Here is a 26,482-nt window from a genome sequence, read left to right as displayed (position 1 = left end):
TGCAACGTTTTTCACAAACAAATTTTTCAAAAATGACATATTTTTCAACTTAATTCTGCTAAAATATTTTGTTCCCTCATAATATTAGAGCTTTATTCTCATAAAATTACCATGGAGAAGTTTCTTGCTAGCCAAGGCAATATTTTAGCAAACATGTTGGATGTTAAACAAAAAACACTAACCGGGGCGGATGTTAACCAAGGTACCACTGTATTTATATTTTTCTTCTCTACTCTTTTCGCTTTTAAGTCATCTTTGTTTTTGATTGTTTTTTGATGTACATGAATGGAACTGGACGCCGTGAAACGGTGCGGGTGTACCTAATGCTGTGGCCTTCTTCAGATGGCGAGATCCAGTCTGTCGTGGGAGTGTGCGTATGGAGAGTAATGGCCGCGTGGATGCGCCGTGTCGTGCTTGTGGTGGTAACCGTGGTGATGACGGTGGTGGTGGTGCTGATGCTGCTGCCAGTGGGCGTGGCGGTGTGCGTGCAACCCACCTTCCTTGCAGTCGTGTTTGTTCTCGTGCAGCACAAAGCCGTGGCGACACTGGCACACGTACGAGCCCACCGTGTTGACGCACTCGTGCTGGCAGCCGCCGTTGTCCTTGCTGCACTCGTCTTTGTCTGGCGGGAGACACAGAAGACGCTGGCGTCAGTGTTGGGGTCACACAAGCCGTGGACGACCACAGAGCCGAGAAAGGAGACGACGAGCGACAACAAAAACGTTTGAAAGGGAACAGACCATCCCGTAAAGAGAGGGGAAGGGGGAGGAGTTTAGATGGCAAGTAAACAACACAGTGTAGGGTTATTGCATCAACGGAAAGCCGAGTTATGAAATAGAAAAAGGCATAATATTATGGGATTAAAGTCATAACATTACAGGAAGAAAATTAAGAATGAAGTTGAAATATCTGGCATTTGGGGGGCAAATGGGGGGGGGGGGATGAAGTTGATTCCAACTATGACCAATGAGCCATGGATCTGGGGGGGCCGCCACGCTGCACTGTTGCCTCTAATGTGGATTCAGCTTTTAAATCCACGCGCGTAGAACGCTACGCGGACGTGACGTGTGCGGTACGTGTCTGGTGTACGAAGGGGTAAGGAGCTTTGCTGCTGATGACACACACAGCCTCCATTGTAGCGATCAGCGTCCACGTGCACACACGCTTGCGCTCACGTGGATCAGATGTGTGTGTGTGTGTGTGTGTGTGTGTGGGAGGTGCTTGGGCCGGTCGCCAGTTGAAAGCTATGGTGAAAGCTTGTCGCTGAGCCACTCTCTTCTTTTTGGAACACATGCACCACCAACACGAGGGAATGGGCACGGGTGGGCTGGCGGTTTCAAGGGACACCCCACGCTTGGCAGAGCGCTAGAACCCACACCGGACCGTTTCCAGGGAAGGTCCTGGATTACCATGAAACCACAATGCCAAGGTCATGGCGGCCCATGCCTACAGCAGAGTGTGTGGTTCTGTGTGCATTGCATCAGGGACGAACTACGCAGGAAGCTGGCGTCCGCAGACGCCACCCCACAGTGAGGGGAGTTTCCCATACACTCATTTATTTGGGGTGGCCTGTTCACCTGTTCACCCTGGTCTGCCCCAGACTACAAAGATGGAGTGGGGGGGATCATATCAAAAGCCCTGACGTATTTGCACGTATCCTTTTCCAACGCAACCTTGGCACATCCACATCCAATATGGTGGCGATGTTGATTGATATGGTCTCAGCGATCCTGTAGCCTTGGCATTAGCAATGTGGTGTAAACAGAGAATAAGACTATAGGGCTGTTATAGCATGTCTACAGGGCTCTAATAATGGTAACAGGTTTTTAAAAATATTCAATTTAATAATGTGGAATCGCACTCGATGGAAACGGACTTATGGCGGCCGGGTCTGGAAGCAAGGAAGCGGCATAGACGAAGGTGGACTGTACCATGCCATGATGTGTTACCTGAGAAGAAATGCGCCTTGAAGCCCTTCTTGGACACGGTGTTGTCCGACTTGAACTCAATCCTCATGTTGTTGTACTGAGAGGTGATGACTTCAGGGACCTCGGTGCCGCAGTATTTCCCGTGCAGCTTGGAGTCCGGCGACAGGCCGCTGCGCACCTCCACGTAGTCGTACTTACACACCTGGCGACCACACAGACAGAGCGGGAGCCGTGACGCCGTGATGACGCCGTGCCTCCATCGGGTGTCTCCTGTGAGGTCCGCTCACCTCGTTGCCCTCCAATTCAAAGGCCTCGAACTGCATGGAGATGCGGTACTGGGTGGGGGCCACCACATGCCACACGCAGTTCTTGTTGGGAGGGTACTCTTTGGGCCAGCCGGGGGTGCTAATGGTCCCGTTGAGTTTGGAAAGCAGGCCGCCGCATGCCGCTGCAAACAAGTTAAACATATTTTTATGTGCATTGTCTTCCTTGCTGATAGCAAAGAAGACAAATGTGACGATAACCATAGACACGGAAATGAAACTCAGCAGTGCAGTCCATAAATATTGTGATCTTTCACAAACAAATGTGCACATCAGTCGGCCGAGTGTTACCTTCACAGCTCTTTTTGTCAGGCACTAGCTCGTAGCCCGGGTCGCAGGCGCACTTGAAGCTTCCTAAAGTGTTGACGCACCTCTGCTCGCATCCACCATTGTCCGGCTTGGCACACTCGTCCTCCTCTGGAAAACAAACGTGAGAAGCGTGTGATTTCTCCTCACCAAACTGACATTGAGTTCTCATTGGTGGGAATTGGCGATATTCCATCACGCATGATGAAATACAACCTCATCCTGTATGTGGATGGCAAGACACATCAGCAAAACATACCTACGTTATAGCCATCCCATTGGGCTTATTTATCATGTAGCGTGTCAAACTAAGACAGGAAGAACATCAAATGAAAAGCGAGGGATGAATAGAGCCACCATTCACCAGTACCGGCCTGGACCACAGTAGCAGTCAATTTTGTTTATATTCCGGATGCCCTGCCTGACGAATACCCATGATGCGTACTAGTGGAGATTTGAACCTGAGTCCAGAACGCTAACCACTACACCACGGCGAGCTCCACAATAGCACTCATCAAATCTTACCTTGATGCATTCCCACATGGCATCCACATTTGGGGGCAGATATGAGGTGGAAGAAAAAGGCCACAAATGCAGCATAGTACCAAGTGGGACAAAGTTCTATGGTGTGTTCAAGACCATTGAACAACGTGGGGCAAGTTGACACTCACATTAAACCAAAAAACTATGGGATTTCAATTCCAAAGACCTATTAATGCGTCTTTGACATTTTATTGCGCGGCAGGCAAAAAGAGGTGATGATGCAACGACACAATGGAAGAGATCATATTTGGGGTTGAATTTAGTTTTGAGCGGCGAAAACGGCCACAAGGTGGCAGGAGTGCTTTTGATAAGAGCTTGACATGTATGTTCCCACGTTATAAAGCTCCACGGCAAGCAGGAAGTCACGAAGCATGGAGGCGTGTAGCGGCCACAAGGTTACACGTTGAAGGGACATTTTAATGTATGGACCCGAGCACACACAGTTCAATTCCACATGCGAAAAGTCGAAATAGTTGATGGTATTATATTTGTAAATAAGTGGTATTGGTAATATAATGTAATATAATGGTAAATGGTGGTATTGCGTATTAACTCAATAATCTTTTCATATACGTATTTTAGGACTTTCCATGGCCGTCATCGTGCTTAATGAATGGTAACGAATGTTACCGTCTAACCTGATTCCGAGAGGTGCGTACCCTTGAAAAAGTTGGCGGCAAAGCCCGCCTTGTTGACCGTCCCGTCTGAGACAAACTTCATCCATAGCGTGTGCGAGGTGGAGCGCACGTCCTCGGGCTTGTCGTAGCCGCAGAAGCGGCCGATCAGAGGGCTGGTCTCCAGGGGGCCGTCCCGCACCTCCAGGTAGTCGTAGGCACAGCTGTCATGACGCTCGATCTGCCGGGGAGATGAACACCGGGAGATTATACGGGATGTTAAGAAAAAAGATCACGTGGGCCAAGCCTGAAATGTAACCCAGAGGTTCCCATGCAGACTCACCCCCCACCCACTAAACCCCAAAGATCCAGGGAAGCCGTCACCTCGAAGGCCTGGAAGCTGAGGCCCACGTTATATCCCTCGGACACGGTGATCCTCCACACGCACTCTTTGGAGGGTCGGTAATCGTCGGGATAATTGGGAGACTGGATCTGCCCCGAGTCCTTGTCGATGTCCCCGCCGCAGATGGCTGCACAGGGCAGACAGAGATGGGTCGCCATCATCCTGTGATGTCAGGCGCTGTGCACCAGCTCCATCTGACCATGGATATGATTATGGCCTTAGGAGGTTACCTTCATAGACAGCAGCAAAGCCTTTCCCCACCCAGTTGCTGCTGCTACGGAACTCGATCCACATTCTGCTCTCAGTGGAGGTCAAGACATCAGGAAGCTTGTCTCCACAAAACCTGCCTGTAACACACACACACACACACACACACACACTTGATAAGACCATTGATTTATCTCTCAAGACATGATTGGAAGAAAGCAGCAAAGAATAAGAGGCCAATGCTAAAGGAAAAGGATGAAATGATGTTCAAAGTCTAACAACAATAAGAACATAAGGACAAATAGTTCAAGGTGTGCAGCCCACACAGCTAGGAGACCCGAGTTCAATTCCTCCCTCGGCCGTCTCTGTGTGGAGTTTGCATGTTTTCTCCGGGTACTCCGGGCCCCCCCCACATTCCAAAAACATGCTAGGCTAATTGGCCACTCCAAATTGTCCATAGGTATGAATGTGGGTGGGAATGGTTGTTTGTCTATATGTGCCCTGTGATTGGCTGGCCACCAATCCAGGGTGGACCCCGCTTCTCGCCCCAAGACAGCTGGGATAGGCTCCAGCACCCCCGCGACCCTCGTGAGGATAAGCGGTAAAAAATGTATGAATGAATGTATACACACCAATAAGCAAGTAGGTGTTAGAAGGGAAAATGATAAAAATACTGCTCCCAATAAGAATAAATAATAATAATAATAATAATAGTAATAATAATGCTGCGGCCCCTCACCCAGCAGAGGAGCCTTCCTCCAGTAGCCATCGCGGACCTCCATGTAGTCGTACCAGCACAGGCTGCTCTTGTACAGATCCATGGTGGTGAAGTTGAGGACAATCTGGAGGGGTGGGGGGGGATTTATGAAGGGCAAACAGCATGGGAAGACCTCCAAGGTCTAGCAGCACGTTGGCGCTGTGGAGTGTGTGCACGCACCTTTTCTCCAGGCGTGACTGAAATCCTCCACACGCAGTGCGTGTAGGAAGGATAGCCGTTGGGGTAACCAGGAGAGGAAAAGTTGCCTGTGGAATCCTGGAGTGTCTCTCCACACGCTGGAAAACACACATGCAATGTTCAATTATGGTGTGTGGTCCTGCTGTCGTAATCACTTTCTCATTAATTCATTCATTTATCTGTGGCGGGCCACAACGAGTACCGCAATCTTCAGGCTGGATATACACAGTAAGCCGCATCCACTAAATGTAAAGAGAAAAACAGATCTTTGCATATACCTGTATGAGCCGCACCGATCGAAAAGCCCCAGGTGTCATGGTCATGACATTGGGATATTTACTACACAGAAAGAGTACTTTTTACTTTGAATTCCATGAATGTACTATGGCTGCTTCAACAGCTGACATCCTCTCCATCCTCCGCCTAGGATCTCAAACTGACTTGTGTTCTACTGCCTTTAACCACGAGATGTTAGGCTGCTGAACTCTGCCCACACGCATGGCGACTATCACAACATTTCATCTTGGGTGCCAAGATGCAAAGTCAACAAACTGGACGCTAAACCAGCGGGCCAACGGCAAAAAGGGTGGATGTTAACTGAGGCGCCTCAGAAGCCGTCATGGAGGGCTTGAATACAAGGGATGAGTAAGTGTAGCTTCATGTCAGTCATTTTCTGCTGATTAGTGATTAGTGACAGACAACGATTGCAGACAAACATAATATTAATATTAATATTAAATGTCTGTGTGTGTGTTCAGCATTACCACATTTGAGATTGTAAACTCCAGCGGCAAATCCTACCCTTAATGACGTCGGCGCGCTCATTGGGGACCACAGGAATGTCAAAAACGTGTGCAGGAAGTGACCGCAACACAATGTGTGACGTGTGTCATCTCTCTCTCTCTCTCTCTCTCACACACACACACACACACACACACACACACAACACGCACACAGTCTTGCAGAGAGAAAGAGTAGCACCAAAAGATAGAAAACAAATCATCTTACACACACACACACACACACACACACACACGGCATGCCATAGTTGATATATGTCAGTACCTGGACATCTATAGAGCTTCCTTGCCTGTGCAATGTCTCCTTTACTGAGTCTGGTCCGCTGGCCAATCGCAGGCCGGACGCCGTTTTCGTCCCTGGATGGAAGGATGGTGTCGAGGAACATCCCCCTTCGGCGCAAGCAAAAACACCACTTTGAAGAAACAATGGATGTTTTATTCATGTCTTGTTATCGGGAGAAGGAACAATAGCCTGTCAAATGTGTAGTCACATGACAACATCACATGTCACATGCTAAGCCGAGCTATACCAACGCGTGTCATCGCTCAGGTTTCACATTTGCTGGCCCCATCTGGCTAGCTCGGCGCTATACATTCATTCATTTTCTACCGGTTATTCTCACTGGGGGGCGGGGTATCCCAGCTGTCTTTGGGCGAGAGGCAGGGTGTCAAAGTAGTGAAACAGAAGGTGGGCCGAGTAGCAGTTTCCAAGCTGTATGCTGACTACTGTGATATCCAAGTTTTATTTCTATGGTACTTCCCCTTGAGGAGCGATAATCAAAGAAATTGCTACAATGTGAGGGGTACGGTCACTGTCGTGGGCTGAGACCTTTACCGTGAGAAAGTGTTCCTGGCGTAGTGCATGATGCTGTCAAAGTCGTACGGCTCTCCCAGAGAATTCACCTCCCCTGGCTCCATCTTCAGGAAGTTATACTCCTGACCTACGTGAGACACACACAACACATGCACTGCTGTATGTCTTCTTCATATCCAAGCTGTTGCTGCCCGTCGGAGGAAAATACAACTGTTGCCCACTGCTGGGACACAAATACATTGCCTGCACGGATGAAATTCACACACAAGGTATAGTTCCCATGAAAAAAGCAAAAGACCTCTATAGACGTCTTTGGCAATAAATGAGTTAATAGCGGCCTTTCTATGCTGAATAGGTGTGTCCCATTACATGCATTACCACTTTTCTGGTGGTAGAATGCACAGAAAACGGAGAGAAATATGTCTTCATGTCTCACATAAGGATTGGGAATGATGGGCAACATTCCAAAAAGAGTGTACTTCCCCTTTAAAGGCAAACAAATGCAAACAGTCTTTGTGCTACTTTTGTCTTTTCTTGTAAATCCTATTAAAAGCACCAAAAAGAGTTCCGAATAAAAATAATATTCTCCCTTGCTTGAGAGGGGGGAGGGCGTGCAGGTAGGGTGACAGTTATTACAATCCTCATTCACACCCCCCCACCCCAGCAGCAGCCTGCAGTGTGAATTAAACACTTATACACCTTTTTGTACCACAAGTGATGGCACCATGACAATCTTTGTGCATCAATTCAGGGGCAGTAATAAGTGATAAGCACCTTTCCCTTTTAATGCTGTGCTACTAAAATAACATTACTGGTTCTCATAATACCACACGTTTATTCTTCCACAATTACAGCTGTTTTTCCAGTTTTAATTTCTTTAAAATTCCAGCTTTAAGGTAGCGAGCTAAATGAGTAGACTAGGTGGAATGTGTTAGTCTTACAGCACTTCCAGGCTAACCGTCCATCCATCCCTCAGGAAGGCCCAGCTGTGTGTTGGCTAAAACTCACCTGGTTGGATGTTGTCCCGTATGATGGTCACGTGATCGTCGCGATCGGGCCGCGTGTGCTCGTGCCAAAAACCAATAACGTGGCCCAGCTCGTGCACCACGATGCCGAACTTATCGCAGTTCTTGCCGATGGAGATGGCCTGGGGCCCGTTGCCACGGCGACCCACATAGGAGCAACACCTAAGAAGGATTGGCGGGAAGTCAATAAACATGTGAGTATTACACATTTTGGTGAACACACACACACACACACAGAGTCAGGATTTCCTGCCTCGTACTCCATCCAGCAGAGGGAAAGCTGTGGGATTTATTTACATACAGCGCTCCTGATAGCGTCACGGTTTCATAAGCTGTGAGAATTGGCATATTGCTGGTGGCAGCACACACTGGCACACATACAGTATAAACACACACAAACACACGTTCTCCTTTCCGGGTTAGTCGAGATATCCGTGCCAGGCTAACAAATCTGATTAAAGTTATCCCGGGCGCTGGTATCAGGAGTCGCTGGAGGAGATGGGCTTTTTGCAGCGCACGTATCATTTATTCATGCGTGCAAACGTAAAACTAGTGGACGCGTGCGGCGTGATCCGTACAACTAATTCATGAACCGCCACTTTCCTTTCCTTGCATTTCTTTGGTCTCGCTCGCCCGCACACCCGAGCAGCGGGGAATTTATACATCCGATTAAAGGGTCTAATCTCTGATGCGGCCAGGACGGCGGGCATCATCACTGTCAATTCACACACACACACACACACACACACACCCTCAACTCGCTTATATGTCTGCAAGGATTAGCTTTTTTTTGTTTAATTCCCATTGGCTGACTGCCTTTTTGTGTTTGGTATTTTACATCCATCCACATTTTTTCCACTTCCAATCCAATTCCGATACCTGAATTTGGATATCGGAAGATACTGATGCTCATGCATCTGGCCATGTGATGCGCTGTGTGAAAAGTGCATGCCCAGATACGACCGCATCCCGCTTTGGCGTCTACAACCTGACTTTGTGAAAGAGGCTCTTGTTAAAGCAGACATGCATTCAAAAAGCCTGCAAGCATACAAACACTCGGAAAGTAGCCGTGTGATTGGCGGGATGTGGAAACAGGAGTGGGACAGGAAGGAAAGCGGAGCCATTGTTGAGTGAGCGTATCGTCTCACGCGGTGACAAGGTCACTACCACACACAGACACACAAAGCCTTCTTGCAAAACCCACCCGCAGGGTCGGTAGGTGAACACAATGTAGCTCTCCTCATCCGTCTTCTCAATGAAAGTCACACACGTCTGTTTCTCCCAGTGACGCATGGCCTGCTTGAACATGGCCCTCTGACTACCTGGAACACACGCCATCACACTTTACAGCCAACACCTTCTTCTTCTGTCTTTTATTGGCGGTACGTTGCTTGCTTACCAGTGAAGTTGCCCCCGATGATGTATGGAATGACCCCCCCGGGCCAGATCCTCTCTGATCGGGATGTGGCCGCTCGGGGAAAGCGACTCTTTGCAGCATACCCCGCCTTGACGCTTGGTCTCTTGTGGCTGACAGTTCCCTTACTGGAGTTTTTCAGGGGGAGAAAGTCTAAAAAAACAACAGCGGAATCTAGTTACCGTAAATGTCGGCGTATGAGAATCTACTTTTTTCTTAACCTTTGAACCTTGCTGCTTGTCCAGCAGTGCGGATAATTTGTGCTGGAAACGGCAGGACGTCATTATAACAGCAGAACAACACGACAGTCTGACTCAAGGTGTCATCTTACTGAGAGCAAAATTCATCACACAACAACTTCAAACTCCCAAGGTATACCTCAGAAATATAAAAACATGTACCAATATGTCTAAAATGAACAGTCGGCATTGCATCTGAGCAACACCTTCATTGGGACACTGCGATGACGTCAGCCTCCTACTGGACTTTGGGCTCAGGGGTAGCAGTGCAGCACTATCCACCATTTTCTATGCTTTCTATGATCCTCACATGAAATAGTTTTCTCCAACTACCTGCATTATGGGAAAACTCCAAAAATGTTGGGAGTTTTTTGCTTTTTTTTGGTACCCATTTGTATTTTTCTGAGGTATACTGTAATTTCTGTGTTAAGTTGCTGTGTGATGAGTTCAATGTGGTGTGTAAGATGACTGTTGCAATGAGTAATGACGTCCTGCAATTTCCAATGCCGGACCCTATCCCAGCTAACTTAGGCTGGTCACCAGCCTATCGCAGGGCACATACAGACAGGCATCCACACTCTCCTTCATACCTATTGCCAATCAACATAACATAACTCGCCAGAGTACCCACACACCCAAACTCCGCACAGAAACACCCAAGGGAGATTCAAAGCCAGGTCTTGGAGCTCTCTTGACTGTGTGGCCAGCATGCTAACCACTAGGCTACACGCACACACGCAGCACTTGTAGTTGAGCTAATTAGCTTGTCCGTTTGTATGACCAGTGGGCGTGTGAGCATCACCTTACCCAAACCGAAATTCCGTATCCTCTCCAGCAGCAGGTACAACGACCCTCTCTTCTTTAATACTTCATGCTCGTCCAGGCCACCTGACACAAACACACACCAAAGTCAACAATCACAACCAAGCATCTGCACAGTGAAATGGCAAAGACAAAACTTCACTCACCGGACGTGTGGCCCTTTACGGAGTGTGTGCGCGTGTGCTGTGACAGGTCTATCGTCCTGTCAACCTGGAACATGCGCACGTCCTCCTCGTCTAACGCAATGTCACCCCAGAAGACAGCTGCAAGCAGCACAAACATTGTTGATGCAGCGTTCAGAAATGCTCAGTTTCAACTGAATTTCAATTCCATTCATCTGTCCACACAAAATCATCACATGCAAGCATCACAAGATTTTGTCTGGGGCGTGTCACCCAAGATGGTGGCGTATACACATCACTAAACCAGCAGGCAAACCCACAAAAACTTTTGGATGTTAACTGAAAAAGACACTAACCGAGGCAGATGTTAACCGAGGCACCGCTGTACTCCCAATTGACTCAATGACTTTTACATTTTGGGAACATAATCCTAAGGCACCGCTAGCGTCCACTTGAATGAGCAGTCATGAAGGAAGGTTGTGTTGGATTTCCCTCTCCACCCGGACTGTGGTCTTAAGATGATTCGATACCAGGCCACATGTTAAGCCTTTCGCCCTTGCTGTCCCTGCCACTCCTCCTCCACCTCCGCTGCTCGCCAGGATTGCTCCCACTTCCCGCCTCCTCCCCTTCAACATGCCGCCTGCTGATGCAGGAAATGACAAAAACCACGCCACATTCAGCGCTTCTGAGGTGCACGGTGAGTCTATCCTTCACAAACAGCCCCATTAGGGTAGTACGCCACAATGGTCATGAGGTGTCAGCCACTGCAGGAAGTATGCTGTCAATGCAAATGTGTCTTCTTTTCTATTATGTTAATTGGTAGGGGCGTCTCAAGGCCCATCCATTCATTTTCTATGCCACTTATCTCCTATAGGGCCGATCCCAGCTGACTTCAGGCGAAGAGGAGAGGCTGAGTACACCCTGGACTGTTTGCCGACAATCCTTCATAGTATCTATGGACAATTTGGAGTCGCCAATTAACCATGCATGTTTTTGAATATGACATTTCATCAACGTCTTTGACTAATATTTGTATTTTACTTCAATTAGCCTAAATGCTCCATTTAGGCCAAGAATCTTCCAACTTTGCCAGAGTGAGGGTGCAACGTTCCAACCTCAAAGTGACGAGGGACGACTATTTGTATTTTACTTCATTTCGGCATTTTGCTTAAAAATGACGATTGCACACTCGTCCTCTCGCTCGATCTGCCTCGAACTCGCAGACAAACACCACTGCCCCCTACAGCCCAAATCCCTGAATCACAGTTCAGAACCATACACAGTCCAGCCGCCAATACTGTATTATAAAAAAAACATACCAGAAAATAAGAATCTGCACAAGCACTGGTTAGTTTCAGTTTCAATTTTGGCTACGTCGACAGCCACTTGTGTCGACGTTAGTATGGCAATCTGAGGGGGTGGGTCCAGATAAGCAGGTTCCATGGTGCAACATGTGATTAGCGTAGCACAATCACTGCCATCCTCCACTGGAATTCGAGGCACCATAAACATCAGCATTGGCATAAAGGAGGCTGGTCGCTGAGCAAACGGAGGCCAAGTGATGTGGGAAATGCGGCATTGTGTTCCACTTTGTGCCATTGTCGCCCGGAAGATCAAACCACAATGAGCGCACATGGTTTCCAGATCATGACCAGTGACTGTGCGCTAACACCACAACACAATTATGACAACAATGACTCCCGGCGGCTGCTGTGACTTTTCTATCATGATTTGTTTCATGGACTGGATGGGGGTTCTGTGTGTGCTTCGAATCATTCGACAGAGGATTTAAGTTGAACTAGCTTCAAGGAGGAAAAAAGTTTTCCAGAAGAAAAGAAGCTGACACAAGCGCAAGATGCCACCAGCTTGGGGGGGGGTTATTGATTGTTTGCATCTTGTACATTTGCGCTACCGTACATTGCACAAAGTCAAACTTGTGGCTTAAGACGAAGGTTGAGGAGATGCAAGAGGAAGTGTATTATTGATCTCACAAAACTCCCAGTAGACCTGCAGCAGCATGCTGACCAGACCCGCACAGTTTGTCCTTCAGCAGGGGCACTGCACCAATCACTGGGACACGCATACTGTACATCAACACACATGCATGTACATATACTGTACGCATACACATATAGTACATACTGGAGATGAGAACCCATGTAGATCACATAGCATTAACATAGCATTAGAGGAGACTGTTCCAAAATGCAGTTAAAAGGCTATTAAGATAAAACACTGAAGACTGAGAATATTTTCTTATCAATTTGGAAATTAAATGTTTCCATTCCTTGGTTGGGAATCACCCACTTAACCACCCACCCTTACGTGCGCGTCACAAAACATTAGGTTCGCTTTTACTCTGAAATTCGATTCCAACTGGAAGCGCTCTAAACGGAAGTAAGATATCAGCGCTTAGCACTAGTAAAGGTTAGCATAAGAAACTCTCAAATCGGATACTTACAGTGGCGATTGTTGTTATAGCTCAATTACACACGTCGTGCCCACTCAGAGTTAAGCAACGTGTGCAAATAAAAACGTAATGTCCGTTCTAACGCCGTAACTCAAGACAGTTTAGGTCTCAGCTAGCGAAGTTGATTTACCACTCGCCATGTTTGCTAACACTGTGGTCCTTGTGAACTTCTCCCTCTGAACAGTTTACCATATCATATCAACTTATTTCACACTGACATGTATAATAAACGTGGAATGATCGATTTACATATGTTCTGTTTACCTGTCTGCGGGTGAAGACAAGTAGTTACGGATTATTTTCAATGAACGCGCTAATCGCAACTCTTCCTCTTCTGAGCCATGTTTGTAATGCAGTGAACAGTGCGCCCCCTGCTGACGTAGAGCATAAAATACATTGGGCGATTATTACAACAGATAATATACCTAATATACCTATTTTCCCTACCAACATCTATTTACTTTCACGGCCACATACTAATTCTGACATTTTTTTTATGTCACCGCATAGCAGCGATGAATCAAATTCACCACATGAAGCAAAATACAAGGTCACGGTGCAAAATGTGTGCCTGTGTCGTTACATGTATTATAATAATATTATTATTATAGCGCATTGGACGCTGAGGGTAGAGCTTATCTTTTGCCGCGTTTGAGGATTTTCCCCCTGAAAGTAATCAATGTGCAAGCTGCTTGATCCACTGAAGCCTCTGCGAGCGGCGGCGGTCACAGCAGAGGAAGTTGGAATATTTACCAATGTTGCAACTTTATCCTTGTATACTTTGTTCTCATGATGTTAGGATACTTATTTTCATTTTAACATGATGACTTTCTGACAATTTTGTCTTTATTCTTTTGAATATTTCTGGTCTTTTTTTCCATTTGTTGTTGGGTGTTTTTACATTCATTCATTTCCAATACCGCCGTGTTGTTGTTTCATTGTATTTTAGGAATGTAACCAAGAGCCAATAAAAAGACAGCTGAGGGCCGTAAACCCCCCCCTTCCCCCCGCCCCCGGGGCACTTTGTACACCAATGATCTAACGCAACAAGTTAGCATATAAATCTAGAAATGAATATTGAAAAAACACATGAAATAAGATCATAAATGAAAAGTTGAAAGTCTTCACATTTTCACATCTGACGTGATTCCATCTTTGCACCTTGGTGGGGACTGATGTGTACTGACGGGTACTGACGGGTACTGATAGGTACTGATAGGTACTGATAGGTACTGATAGGAACTGATGGGTTCAGGTACTGGAAGAGAGACTAAGTCTAGTTTTCCTCCAGAACCCGTATCCTTATGTGTGCGACTGCACATCAAGCCAACAATGCCACAACACACCAACTGATGGCAAACAGAAGGTGACTTTGCCCCCCTCCCCCGCCGCCCCCCAACCGGGAAAAGCCAGGTGAGATGAAAGCATTGAATAATTGAGCAGAGTGTGGCAGGTGAGTGACACTGATGGAAGCGCTGAATCTGTCACGCCATTGCGTGACACCATCTTACTGCTCCTGGAGCAGCCTACTGGTGTTGTCACCATTTACACTTGCCTGCCACTCATGCTCTCTCTCTCTCCCCTCAGGCCCCAGTTCGCCCTGATGGGAGGAGCTACCCGGCCAGCCACAGGTGTTCTCAATCACCACCTTCCATTTAGGCACACCTGTGGCAGCAGGAAGGCGTCGTAGTATTGTTCCACATGGACGCACGCCACTTGCCTGTTTGGACCTGAGCCTTTTGCCGTCTCTTCCACCACCACATAGTGGTGCCAAGTCTCCTGCCCGACGCCTTCCTGCCAGCCAGGTAGCTGCTCCCTACCGGCACTAAGAAGTTAGTTTTGTATAGCCTTGCTAGCCTTTTTCGTGGTGCCTTTTCTGTTTGCTCTCCATTTTTTGCACCATAGTTTTTTGTTGTCACTATCCTGCTTTTTGAGGAGGCAATAAAGACCTTTTATTGCAAGCTACTCCTGCCTGCGTGCTTCTCTTGGGTCTTACCCTCTCCTCGGCGTGACAGAATACTACGACCAAATGAAGCATGGACCCCGCAGAGCAGGAGAAGATTTTTTTTGCCCTCAAAGCTCACGGTGAGTCCATCAGCCGTCACGAGCAGATGCTTGAAGGCATGGCTAGCCTTATTAAGGAGATCCATGCCCGTATTCCTGCCCCCTCCTCCGACGAGCCTCCGACAGTCATGCCTCCTCTCCCGCCACTTGGCGCCTCTTCCCGCGAACCCAGCATTCCCCACCCGGCCCGGTATGGAGGAGACTTCGGCCAGTGCGGGTTGTTTGTTCACCAGTGTTCCCTCACCTTCGCCCAGCAGCCCGCCACGTACACCACGGACGCAGCCAGGGTGGCCTATATGCTCAGCCTCCTCTCTGGCCGCGCGGCTCGCTGGTCCATGGCCATCTCCGAGAAGAGACCGGAGCTACTGGTCAATTTAACCTTGTTCGTGGCTGAGATGAGGAGGGTGTTTGATCACCCCATGCGAGAGCGGGAGGCTGGAATGCGCCTGCTGTCTATTCGCCAGGGCGGCGCCTCCGTCGCGGACCATTCCGTCACCTTCCGCATTCTGGCAACCGAGAGCGATTGGAATGAGAAGGCGCTCCGCTGCAGTTTCCTGGGGAGCCTCAGCCCTCACCTGCAAGATGAACTGGCCGCGCGGGACGAGACAAACACGTTGGAGGAGCTCATCGCCCTCTCCATTCGCTCTCCAACGTAGGCCAGGACGGATCGTCGTCCCACGCCTGGCGCTGCCAGCCCCTCCAGACAACCTCCCGGACCCCCTCACCCACCCCTCGGACATCAGCGGACCCCCGTTGGAGGCTCTTGGCGGGACCGAACCCATGCAGCTGGGGGCCAGCCGCCTGTCATCGGCAGAGAGGGCCCGACGGCTGCGACTTAGTCTTTGCCTGTATTGCGGAGAGGCGGGGCATTCCGTCACCAGGTGCCCCGTGCGTCCCAGGAGCCGACGCCGCTCCCCCTCCAGCGAGGGATCACAGAGGACCTCACCAGTCATCGGACGCCTCCAGATTGAAGGTACGCTGTCGTGGCGGGGGGAGGCGGTACCTGTCCAGGCACTCATTGACTCTGGAGCTGATGATAATTTTATTGACTGTAACTTAGTTTCACGCTTCAAATTACCCACTGTCAAGTTACATCCTCCCAAGTCCGTTCGCTCTCTCGACGGGGGTCACCTCGCTAGTATCACTCACCAGACTTGTATGTGCGCTCTGAGTCTCACTGGTAACCATCTAGAGACTATTAGCTTCTTTGTCATCCCTTCTCGTTCGGCGCCGGTGGTCCTTGGTCTTACTTGGCTCAGACAGCATAACCCTGTCATTGACTGGTCTGTATTTAAAATTACCAATTGGAGTGATTTCTGCCACTCCAATTGTCTGCGTTCCGCCTCGTCTCCCAGTTCTCACCCTGTCGTGTCACCACCGGTTCCTCCCGACCTCTCCTTTGTGCCCGAGCAATATCACTCCCTTCACCAGGTTTTTTGTAAGGATCGTGCCATGTCACTTCCACCCCACCGTCCTTATGATTGCGCTATCGATTTGTTGCCAGGAGCGCCACTCCCCTCTTCGCGCCTTTATAATATCTCTCTGCCTGAGCAAAAGGCGTTGGAGGATTACATTTCTTCTTCGCTCGCGGCTGGCCACATACGTCCCTCCTCCTCACCCCTGGCGGCAGGGTTCTTCTTTGTTAAGAAGAAGGACGGCTCCTTGCGACCCTGCATCGATTTCCGCGCCCTTAACAAAATCACGATAAAGAACAAATATCCTCTGCCCCTGCTCGACGCTGCCTTCACCCCCCTCCATAGTGCTGTCATGTTTACGAAACTGGATTTACGCAACGCTTACCACCTTGTGCGCATCCGTGAGGGCGATGAATGGAAAACTGCTTTCAACACCCCGCTGGGACATTTCGAGTACCGCGTCATGCCGTTCGGCCTCACTAATGCACCCGCCGTTTTTCAAGCCCTCATTAATGACGTATTACGTGACATGATTGGACGTTTCGTGTTCGTCTACCTCGACGACATCCTCATTTTCTCCCCCTCTGCCTCCGCTCACTTCCAACACGTTCGCCTGGTGCTCCAGAGGCTCTTAGCCAACCGTCTGTTCGTTAAGGCTCAAAAGTGTTCTTTCCACTCCTCCTCCGTGCCATTTTTAGGGTTTATCGTGGAGAGGGGCCAACTCAGACCCGACCCCGCCAAGATCCAGGCGGTGGCCGAATGGCCTACTCCTACATCAAGGAAGCTTTTACAGAGGTGCCTGGGATTCGCTAATTTCTATAGGCGCTTTATCCAAGACTTTAGCAAGGTCGCGGAACCTCTGAACAAGCTCACATCCTCCAAGACACCCTTTTTATGGTCCCCTGCGGCCGACGCGGCCTTTAACCACCTCAAATCATGTTTCATTACCGCTCCTTTACTTGTTCACCCTAACCCTTCTCGTCCCTTTCTTGTTGAGGTGGACGCGTCAGATACGGGGGTCGGGGCCGTGCTCTCCCAGCGCACTAGCACGGACCAGAGATGGCACCCTTGTGCATTCTTTTCCAGACGTCTGTCCCCCGCCGAGCGTAATTATGACATTGGCAATCGTGAACTCCTGGCAGTCATCCTCGCCCTGCAGGAGTGGAGGCACTGGTTGGAGGGGGCGGCTCACCCTTTTGTCATTGTCACGGACCACAGGAACCTGTCCTACATCCGCTCCGCCCAACGGCTGAACCCCCGCCAGGCACGCTGGGCCCTCTTCCTCACTCGTTTTGATTTCACCCTCACCGCCCAGGCTCCCAGAATGGAAAACCCGATGCCCTGTCCAGGATGTTCGCACCTCCGGTGGAGCCCCGCCCTCGGGAGACCATCCTACCCGAGTCCCGCATCCTGGGATCGCTCCAATGGAAGGTGGAGAGGCGGGTGAAAGAAGCAAACAGTCAAGCACCTCCGGTCCCTGGCTGCCCACCCAACCGTCTGTTTGTTCCCCAAGACCTTCGCTCGGAAGTCCTGGTTTGGGCTCACTGTTCCAAACTCGCCTGCCATCCGGGGGCTAGACGCACCGCCTTTTTGCTTGCTCAGAGGTTCTGGTGGCCATCCCTGCACTCCGACATCAGGCGGTTCGTAGCGGCCTGCACCACCTGCGCTCGGAACAAGTCTTCTAGTCTGGCATCGGCGGGGTTGTTGCGGCCCCTTCCCATTCCCTCCCGCCCGTGGTCTCACGTGGCCATGGACTTCGTCACTGGACTACCAGCTTCGAAGGGCTTCACCGTCATTCTCACATTCGTCGACAGATTCTCGAAATCCGCTCACTTCATTCCGCTCCGCAAGCTGCCATCGTCCATGCAGACAGCCCAACTCTTGGTCCAACATGTGGTGCGTATCCATGGCATTCCACTGGACGTGGTATCGGACAGGGGTCCGCAATTTGCAGCAGCCACTTGGAGGGCATTCTGCAAGTCTCTGGGAGCCACAGCGAGCCTCTCCTCTGGATACCACCCACAGACCAATGGCCAGACGGAGCGAGCAAACCAGGACTTGGAGGCGGCCCTGCGGTGTGTATGCCACCAGCACCCCACTTCCTGGTCCCTCCACCTGCCGTGGGTGGAGTACGCCCACAACACCCTCGTTTGCTCCTCTACGGGCCGCTCTCCTTTTCACGTCGCCCAAGGATTCCAGCCACCCCTGTTTCCCACCCAAGAGGCGGAGTCCTCCGTGTCCTCGGTGGCCTCCCTGCTACGCCGTGTTCACCGGGTATGGCGAGACACTCGGGCAGCACTTGTGCGGTCATCCAGACGTAACCAGAGGTTGGCCGATCGTCACCGCAGACCAGCTCCTGACTACAGGCCCGGTCAGAGGGTTTGGTTGTCGTCTCGGGACCTCCCGTTGGCTGGTGGATCCAGGAAGCTGTCCCCTCGGTTCATTGGTCCCTTCGAGGTGGTGCGCATGATCAACCCTGTGTCCGCCAGGCTCAAACTCCCTCCGTCCATCAAGAGATACCCAGTGTTTCACGTGTCCCTCCTGAAGCCAGTTGCCTCCTGCGAGCTTAGCCCTCCACCCGTGCCTCCACCACCCCCCCGGCTTCTAGACGGCCATCCGGCATTTGCTGTTAAGTCCATCCTCGACGCCAGGAGGCGTGGCAGAGGGGTGCAATTTCTCATAGACTGGGAGGGTTACGGCCCCGAGGAGCGTTCGTGGGTTTCGCGCGCCCTTATCCTCGACCCGTCCCTCATCTCCGACTTTTATCAGAGATTTCCCGACAAACCAGGTAACCCGGTAGGCCCGCCCGGTTAGTTGGGAGGGGGGAATACTGTCACGCCATTGCGTGACACCATCTTACTGCTCCTGGAGCAGCCTACTGGTGTTGTCACCATTTACACTTGCCTGCCACTCATGCTCTCTCTCTCTCCCCTCAGGCCCCAGTTCGCCCTGATGGGAGGAGCTACCCGGCCAGCCACAGGTGTTCTCAATCACCACCTTCCATTTAGGCACACCTGTGGCAGCAGGAAGGCGTCGTAGTATTGTTCCACATGGACGCACGCCACTTGCCTGTTTGGACCTGAGCCTTTTGCCGTCTCTTCCACCACCACATAGTGGTGCCAAGTCTCCTGCCCGACGCCTTCCTGCCAGCCAGGTAGCTGCTCCCTACCGGCACTAAGAAGTTAGTTTTGTATAGCCTTGCTAGCCTTTTTCGTGGTGCCTTTTCTGTTTGCTCTCCATTTTTTGCACCATAGTTTTTTGTTGTCACTATCCTGCTTTTTGAGGAGGCAATAAAGACCTTTTATTGCAAGCTACTCCTGCCTGCGTGCTTCTCTTGGGTCTTACCCTCTCCTCGGCGTGACAGAATCATGGCTAATTCTCCCATCGCCTTGCCCGCCCCGCCGCCGAACAATGACGCTTCCAAAACAAAACATTGGGCCCGGGTGTTTGTGCTGAGGCGGGAGTCCTGAGGACGACTTCGGAAGCTCGGTGGCAGCCGCACTCTGCCCGGGAAAATCCTGTTTAATATGAGTGAGCGCTGGTTGTGTCTCACACACACACACACACACACCATGCGTACATCTCTCTGTTTCCTTCCTCCTTGGTAGCGAGGTGCGGGGGGGGGTTCAGTGGCTGCTGTCACGAACGCGGTGGGCTTCAAATGGACACATGTGGTTGGCTGGAGTCCCCAATCTTTACAAATGGCCTTAGGGCCTTTTTCACTTTGTCAGGTAAGTTACGTACGTTTTAATCAAGGGGCAATGACTTTTTCACACATTTATTCCCTTAAGTCATTCACTGCACCATCACCAAGGATGGGGGGGGCTTGGGGACACCCTTGGTGTTGTTAGTCTATTCTACCTTTAGCCGACTACACACATGCAAACATCTGGAAGTAGATGATTATTGTCTTATGTTGTACATCTGTGAATAAATGGTGTTATTTAGTCGTCAACATCTTTTTTCCTGTATTGGTTTTGTCGTTTCATAGAAGTCAACAAGGGTTGAGATGTTGGAGCGTCTGCAAACATGTGTGTGTCCTAATTCCACATTCATTATTTTGAATGGTGTTACTGGTACGTACTGGTCCAGGTACTGGTCCAGGTACTGGTCCAGTGTACGTGCACATGCATTGTGTTGGAAGGAGCGCTTGATCCTTCTGGTCCCTCGTGAAGAACCTCCTGCAGCTTCACTGGGACACTCACACAGCCATGTTTGCCTTTAAACCCAGCGTGTGTGTGTGTGTGTGTGAGCCCTGATTTGTAAGGAAGCATGAATGACTGAGGAGTGTTGTGTGTGTGTGTTGTGTGTGTGTGTGTGAGAGAGAGAGGTGAGTGTGAGTCAGTGTGTGTCATCTCCAGCTGAGCAGCAGGATGCAGACAACCAGGAAGAGATAAGCGCTGGTGAATGGAGGGAGCGCTATGTGTGTGTGTCCGCGTGGGGAAATCACTTCACAAAAGCCTGGAAGTGTGTGTGTGCGCGTGTGTGTGTTCTCCCGTCTTGCAGTGCGGGACTCGGAGGAGATAAGCAGACAGCCAAATATTCCCGTTGCTTTTTCCCAGTGAAAACAGGAGGCGGAATGCCAGGCGGTCAGACGATGCCACAGGGTCACGCCTGGAATGAGACGCGCCTCCGTGTCTTACAAGACTTGGTCGCCACGGCAACCAGAAAAACACCTTAAACAGTGTGCAATTACTCGTACTTGCAGTCATGCTACCATCCATGTTTGGAACATCAAACATTACTAGATCATGCCTTGCCACATATTACTGCATGTATGTGTACATATACTGCATGTATTGGTACACATACTGTATGTAACTGTACATATACCGCATGTATTGGTACACATACTGTATGTAATTCTACGTACATATACCGCATGTATTTGGACATATACTGGAAGTTTGGCACATATGCTGCATGTACAGATACTGCACATATGGATACTTTCACTATACCAGATGTATAAGTACATATACTGCACGTATGGATACTTTCACTATACTGCATGTCCAGGTATAAGTACATATACTTCATGTATTGATACTTTCACTATACCACATGTATAAGTACATATACTGCACGTATGGATACTTTCACTATACCACATGTACAGGTACATATACTGCACGTAATGATACTTTCACTATACCACATGTACAGGTATAAGTACATATACTGCATGTATTGATACTTGTATTGCAGGTGATGGAATATGCATAATCCTTGGTCGGCGAGGTTTAAAGTAAAAGTCAAAAGAAGTACTATAAGTTTTCTAGCGAGTACAAGTTATAGTCAGTGTGTTTTTTCTGCACAGAGCCTTCAACGTCACGTGGGAAAAGCCTACATGCATGCAGTAATGCAAATATACTGTAGTACTGTAGCAGTATCCATGCCGCCTTTACGGTCCTCCAATCAGCCAATCATGGCTTCCGGTTGGTTCGTCTGACGTTTAGACCGACTGTCCCCCTGCACGCGCACGATGTGCGTGTCGGTCAGCTGGTGGACGTGCTCATCCATGTAGTTACGCGGGCGCGTGCGTGTTTGAATGCGACAATCGTTGTCAAAACCATGAAACACCAATCAGGATGAAGCTAAGGGACCCCAGTGGTTGATTTGCCCCCGGAAATCCGCCTAGTAACAAGCTTCTACTTCTACTACTTCTACAACTACTACTACTACTACTACGACGACGACGACGACAAAAACTCATATTCAGTGCTGACACAGTATTCCCAGCAGAGCTGCAACTGGAATTCCCATTTCAACCACCGTTTTTACCAAAACAACATCTTTGTTGTCGGACCCTCATCAGAGGATTGACTTCGGGGCGTCTAAAGTTTTTCCTTATACGTAACCCCCCCCCTCCCCCCCCGCCTTCCCCCGACTCTGCTCCTCTGTTCATGTGGTGGTGTGGAAGCAGTAAGTACCACTTTATCATCCTAACTGCCTTTATTATTTGAATATTAGACGTCACGGAGCACAAGGCTAGTCTGTGTAGCGTTAGTTTAGAGGATGCTAATAGCCTTTCCCTCCACAATCAGTGGCAGTCACGTGCTGCTCTTTATTGACAGCGTTCATCTTCAACCATTGAAATGTTCCCACATTTAGTGTCATTTGATATAATTTTAGAAAAAATCAACATTAAAAAGGTCAGCCCACTCGGGACAAGTGTTCTACCAATTTGGACCTTTCTAAATGTTCCCACATTTAGGGTCGTTTTATCATTTCTGTGGAAATGTTCCCATTAGAAATGAATGGCCAATTTAAACGGCGCCCTCTGTCGGTGAAAAGTCACTTCCAATTAGCCAATTAGCCAATCAGCCATGACTGAATTACTTTCAATAATAACTTGTCCTACTAGAGTAGGCTCCTTCATATCAGAAAATACACAAAGTGGACGGATACTGAAGTGTTGGCTAATCACACATCAAGCAGCAGGGGGGGGGGCAAGGGGGCAACTGCACAGAACACAAACTCTACTGATTTGACATGCCCTCGTGCTCCCCCTGGTGTGTATAGCATAGCTGGTAGAGTGCTTCCAACCAGACAAATAAATGGTTGGTTCAATTCCCGATTTCAGCTCTAACTACCAAATGACTCGTACTTTAATTCTACGTTTCAGCATATTTCCACAGCGTTTCAGTCCAGCTTCAGCTCCTGAATGACACCCGTGTTCATTTAAATGTCAACTTTCAAACCTTTTCAAGGCCTTTCAGTTTTGCTTCCGCCCTTTAGAGTTCACACGCAATGTCTGCCGACATCGCATCATCTCGCAGCACAACTTTTTTTATGACTTGTTTGTTCTTGAATTTCAACTCTTTGCAACTAAAATCATGTTTTATTCAAGTAAAACGACAGTAGTTTTAAAGTACAATTTATTGGGTTCGTATTTCAACTTGTATTCAACGTATTTCAAATGGCCCCCGGGCCGCACTTTGGGCACATAAGTTTGTATGCTTTATTTCCTTACTGTCTGACTGCCGACTCTCCTTGTCCTTTCTCACACTACTCTTCTTTCACCTTTCTGTTCTCCAATTCTGCTAAAACCGCCACCATGTTAGCATGCATGCTAAGCTAAAGTGCGAGAAGCCACAGTTTACAAGCTCCGCCTCTCCCATGTGTGTTTGTAAGGAGATTCTCCCCCCACATTTTGGGCTGGGATGACCAGAAGAAACACTCTGGCAGCTCGTCAGCCCGCTGAGACCCGGTCCCCGTTCTGTCGCCGCCCTGCTTCGCGTCTCCAGCTGCTTTTTAGTGTGTCGCCGCCCCTCATCTTTGCATTTTATCGACGTTGCAGCGCTCACACGACGGGATTAAATCACCCCCACACGGGAATTCAGCGGGGGTGACAGATGTACAAAGGTACCGAGGGTTTTTTTACTCATTCATGACACACACACACGCACACGCACACACGGTGCATGGGGAGGTTTTCCAAGTGTACTGCATCCACTGATGTTCCACAGCCTGTCATTAAATGTGTGTGAGAGCATCCCCACATGTTTTGGTGGAATACAGTCCAGATGTTTCTCAGCTGTCTTGATGGTTGATTTAACATCTGACACACACACACACACACACACATCCATACAACATTATAGGCTGCAGCATCTTTCTGTGCATCCTAATAGCTTTACTGCACTGCATGAAAGGGGATGCTATAGCAAAAACCACATTTAAAATCACATTTTATTCAAGCACTTTCAAGGTGGATGTTTAGCCTTTGCAGCAGTTGTGATGAAAGCATATGAATCCAAATGGATGCAGGTGCAACTCCGTTGGTTGACTACGTGGCATTAAAGGGGATTGTAGTCTGCTATAAAGGAGAAGCAGTCATCACAAATGAAGCCAAAAGGGGCGTTTATCAGACACTTTAAATGCTTTCAAGGTAGATTTTCATGCTTTTTAAGCAGACTTTTGTTGCACTAAGTACATTTCAATCCCAATGTATGCCGGCACAACTTGCTAAATGGCATTAAAAAGGATTGTTGTGTGCTATAAAAAAACAAAACTCACTAATTGGCATTAAAAAGGATTGTTGTGTGCTATAAACAAAAAAAAAATCAATAAATGGCATTAAAAGGAATTGTAGCCTGCTATCAACAAACAAAAATTCGTTTTTTAGAAGCATTAAACATGAAATGAAGGCAAAAGGGACGTTGATCAGATACTTTATTAACAATTGGAGCACTTTCCAGCTGGACTTTATACTTTTTAAGCACCTTTTTGCTGTGATAAGTACATTTAATGCCAAGTGCATACAGGTGCAATTCACTAAATGGCGTTAAAAGGGATTGTAGTGTGACATAAACAAATAAAACTCACTAAATGGCGTTAAAAGGGATTGTAGTGTGACATAAACAAATAAAACTCACTAAATGACGTTAAAAGGGATTGTAGTGTAACATAAACAAATAAAACTCACTAAATGGCGTTAAAAGGGATTGTAGTGTGACATCAATAAATAAAACTCACTAAATGGCGTTAAAAGGGACTGTAGTGTGACATAAACAAATAAAAGTCACTAAATGGCGTTAAAAGGGATTGTAGTGTGACATAAACAAGTAAAAATTGGTTTTGTAGAAGCATTAAACACTAAATGGAGGCAAATTTTTATGCACATTTGATTTTGTGCACAATTCCAGCACCTTGAAGGTGTGTTTGGGGGCTTTGATGAATAAAATGTGAATCCACTAGATGGCATTGGAGGGATTAGGAAGTGCTGTGGGAAAATAAAGAATGGATTCTACAGGGAATTTGTAGGAGTTTGAAGCAGCGTGCAAAGATGAGAGGGCAGCGTGACACCGAGGATACCGAGGATACCGAGGACACCGAGGATACCGAGGACACCGGCGTAAGGTGGCATCGCCGCGCGCGCACACACACAGATGACACAAAGTGCACGATGTGCGAAAGGAAAAGTGGACTGACCAGCTTTACACGGGTCCTTGTAGTCGATGGTGTCCACTCTGTCGTCCTCGTAGTAGTCATAGTCCGCCTGGTCGTCGTCCACACACAAGACCACTTTGTCCCAAAAAGTCAAGCCGGCCAGCAGCAGAGTGATCCAGCGCATTTTAGCCGACAATGTCCTGCTTTCCATCGGGAATGTCTCTGCCCGTCCCGTCCCGTCCTGTCCTCTCTAGGACGTGGAAGTGGACTCGCTGTGGTTCGTGGAGGGGAAGGCTGTCCGCGGTGTGCCCCCCATGGCTGTCCCCCCCGGTGCCAAGCGTCCGTCTGCGGCTCCGCAGGTGAGGCTGCGGGACAAACAAGGAGAAGACGGGACCCTGAAGGCAACACGGCCAAATGCACCAAACATCCACTGCCCTGTGTCTCTCTCTATCTACTCTACATCTATGGGAGCGCGCGTGGATCTCTCTCTCTCTTTCTCTCTCTCTCTCTCTTTCTCTCTCTCTTTCTCTCTCTCTCCCCCCCTCTCTCCCTCTCTCTCCTGTGCCGTAACAGAGGCAGGAACGGCGCTATGCCGCCATTTTTGCTGATTCTGTGTGACAGAGAAACATCCAAAGAGACTCAATGAGACCAGAGAGGACACCCCAAGACATAAAATGGAGAGCCACACGAGTGGGACAAAAGAGGAAACTTGGGGGCAACTGAGACAGGGGTATCCAATGTGCAGCCCGGGGGCCATTTTTAGCCCGTGGACGTGTTTTTCCCTCCACCTTCTATACTGCTTATCCTCACTAGGGTGGGGGTATGCCGGAGCCTATCCCAGCATGCACAGGGAGAACATGCAAACTCCACACAAAGATGGCCGAGGGTGGGGTTATTCAAATGATTATTATCTATTTATTTCAATGAATGATTTATTCATTACAATATTTTTGGAATTAATGTACCTTTCTAATCTATAATTTGTATTTGTAAACATTTCTTAATGGTTAAATAAACAAATAGGCGTTTCATGTCCTTTTAATCAGGCAGCCCCCCCCCCCCCCCCCCCCCACAAAGTTGTCAACAGGTACTGATAATCTCCCGCCAGCAGCAGTAAAAACAA

General features: G+C 48.8%; 1 protein-coding gene across 6 annotated transcripts in view; it reads right to left on the bottom strand.

Moving 5' to 3' along the window:
• The window catches only part of tll1 (tolloid-like 1), a 34,587-nt gene that overhangs the window by 7,898 nt on the left and 207 nt on the right, over window positions 1-26,482 (bottom strand). For 2 of the 6 annotated variants that reach the window (XM_058086742.1, XM_058086751.1), the window contains exons 1-17: window positions 25,402-25,824; window positions 10,540-10,656; window positions 10,379-10,459; window positions 9,318-9,485; window positions 9,123-9,240; window positions 7,902-8,080; window positions 6,915-7,020; window positions 6,345-6,469; window positions 5,262-5,377; window positions 5,064-5,166; window positions 4,348-4,464; window positions 4,099-4,244; window positions 3,760-3,955; window positions 2,543-2,668; window positions 2,216-2,376; window positions 1,950-2,130; window positions 497-622 (exon numbers count right to left, since the gene is read on the bottom strand). In XM_058086742.1, coding sequence (XP_057942725.1) covers window positions 497-622; window positions 1,950-2,130; window positions 2,216-2,376; window positions 2,543-2,668; window positions 3,760-3,955; window positions 4,099-4,244; window positions 4,348-4,464; window positions 5,064-5,166; window positions 5,262-5,377; window positions 6,345-6,469; window positions 6,915-7,020; window positions 7,902-8,080; window positions 9,123-9,240; window positions 9,318-9,485; window positions 10,379-10,459; window positions 10,540-10,656; window positions 25,402-25,570 — 2,335 coding nt within the window. In that variant the 5' untranslated portion in view covers window positions 25,571-25,824. The other 4 variants (XM_058086708.1, XM_058086734.1, XM_058086716.1 and 1 more) reach the window with 4 other exon arrangements.

This window comes from Doryrhamphus excisus, chromosome 1 (genome assembly GCF_030265055.1).
Source record: "Doryrhamphus excisus isolate RoL2022-K1 chromosome 1, RoL_Dexc_1.0, whole genome shotgun sequence".
Lineage (NCBI taxonomy): Eukaryota > Metazoa > Chordata > Actinopteri > Syngnathiformes > Syngnathidae > Doryrhamphus > Doryrhamphus excisus.
The sequence above is the reverse complement of the archived record's forward strand: the minus strand, read 5'-3'. Positions and strand labels throughout refer to the sequence as shown.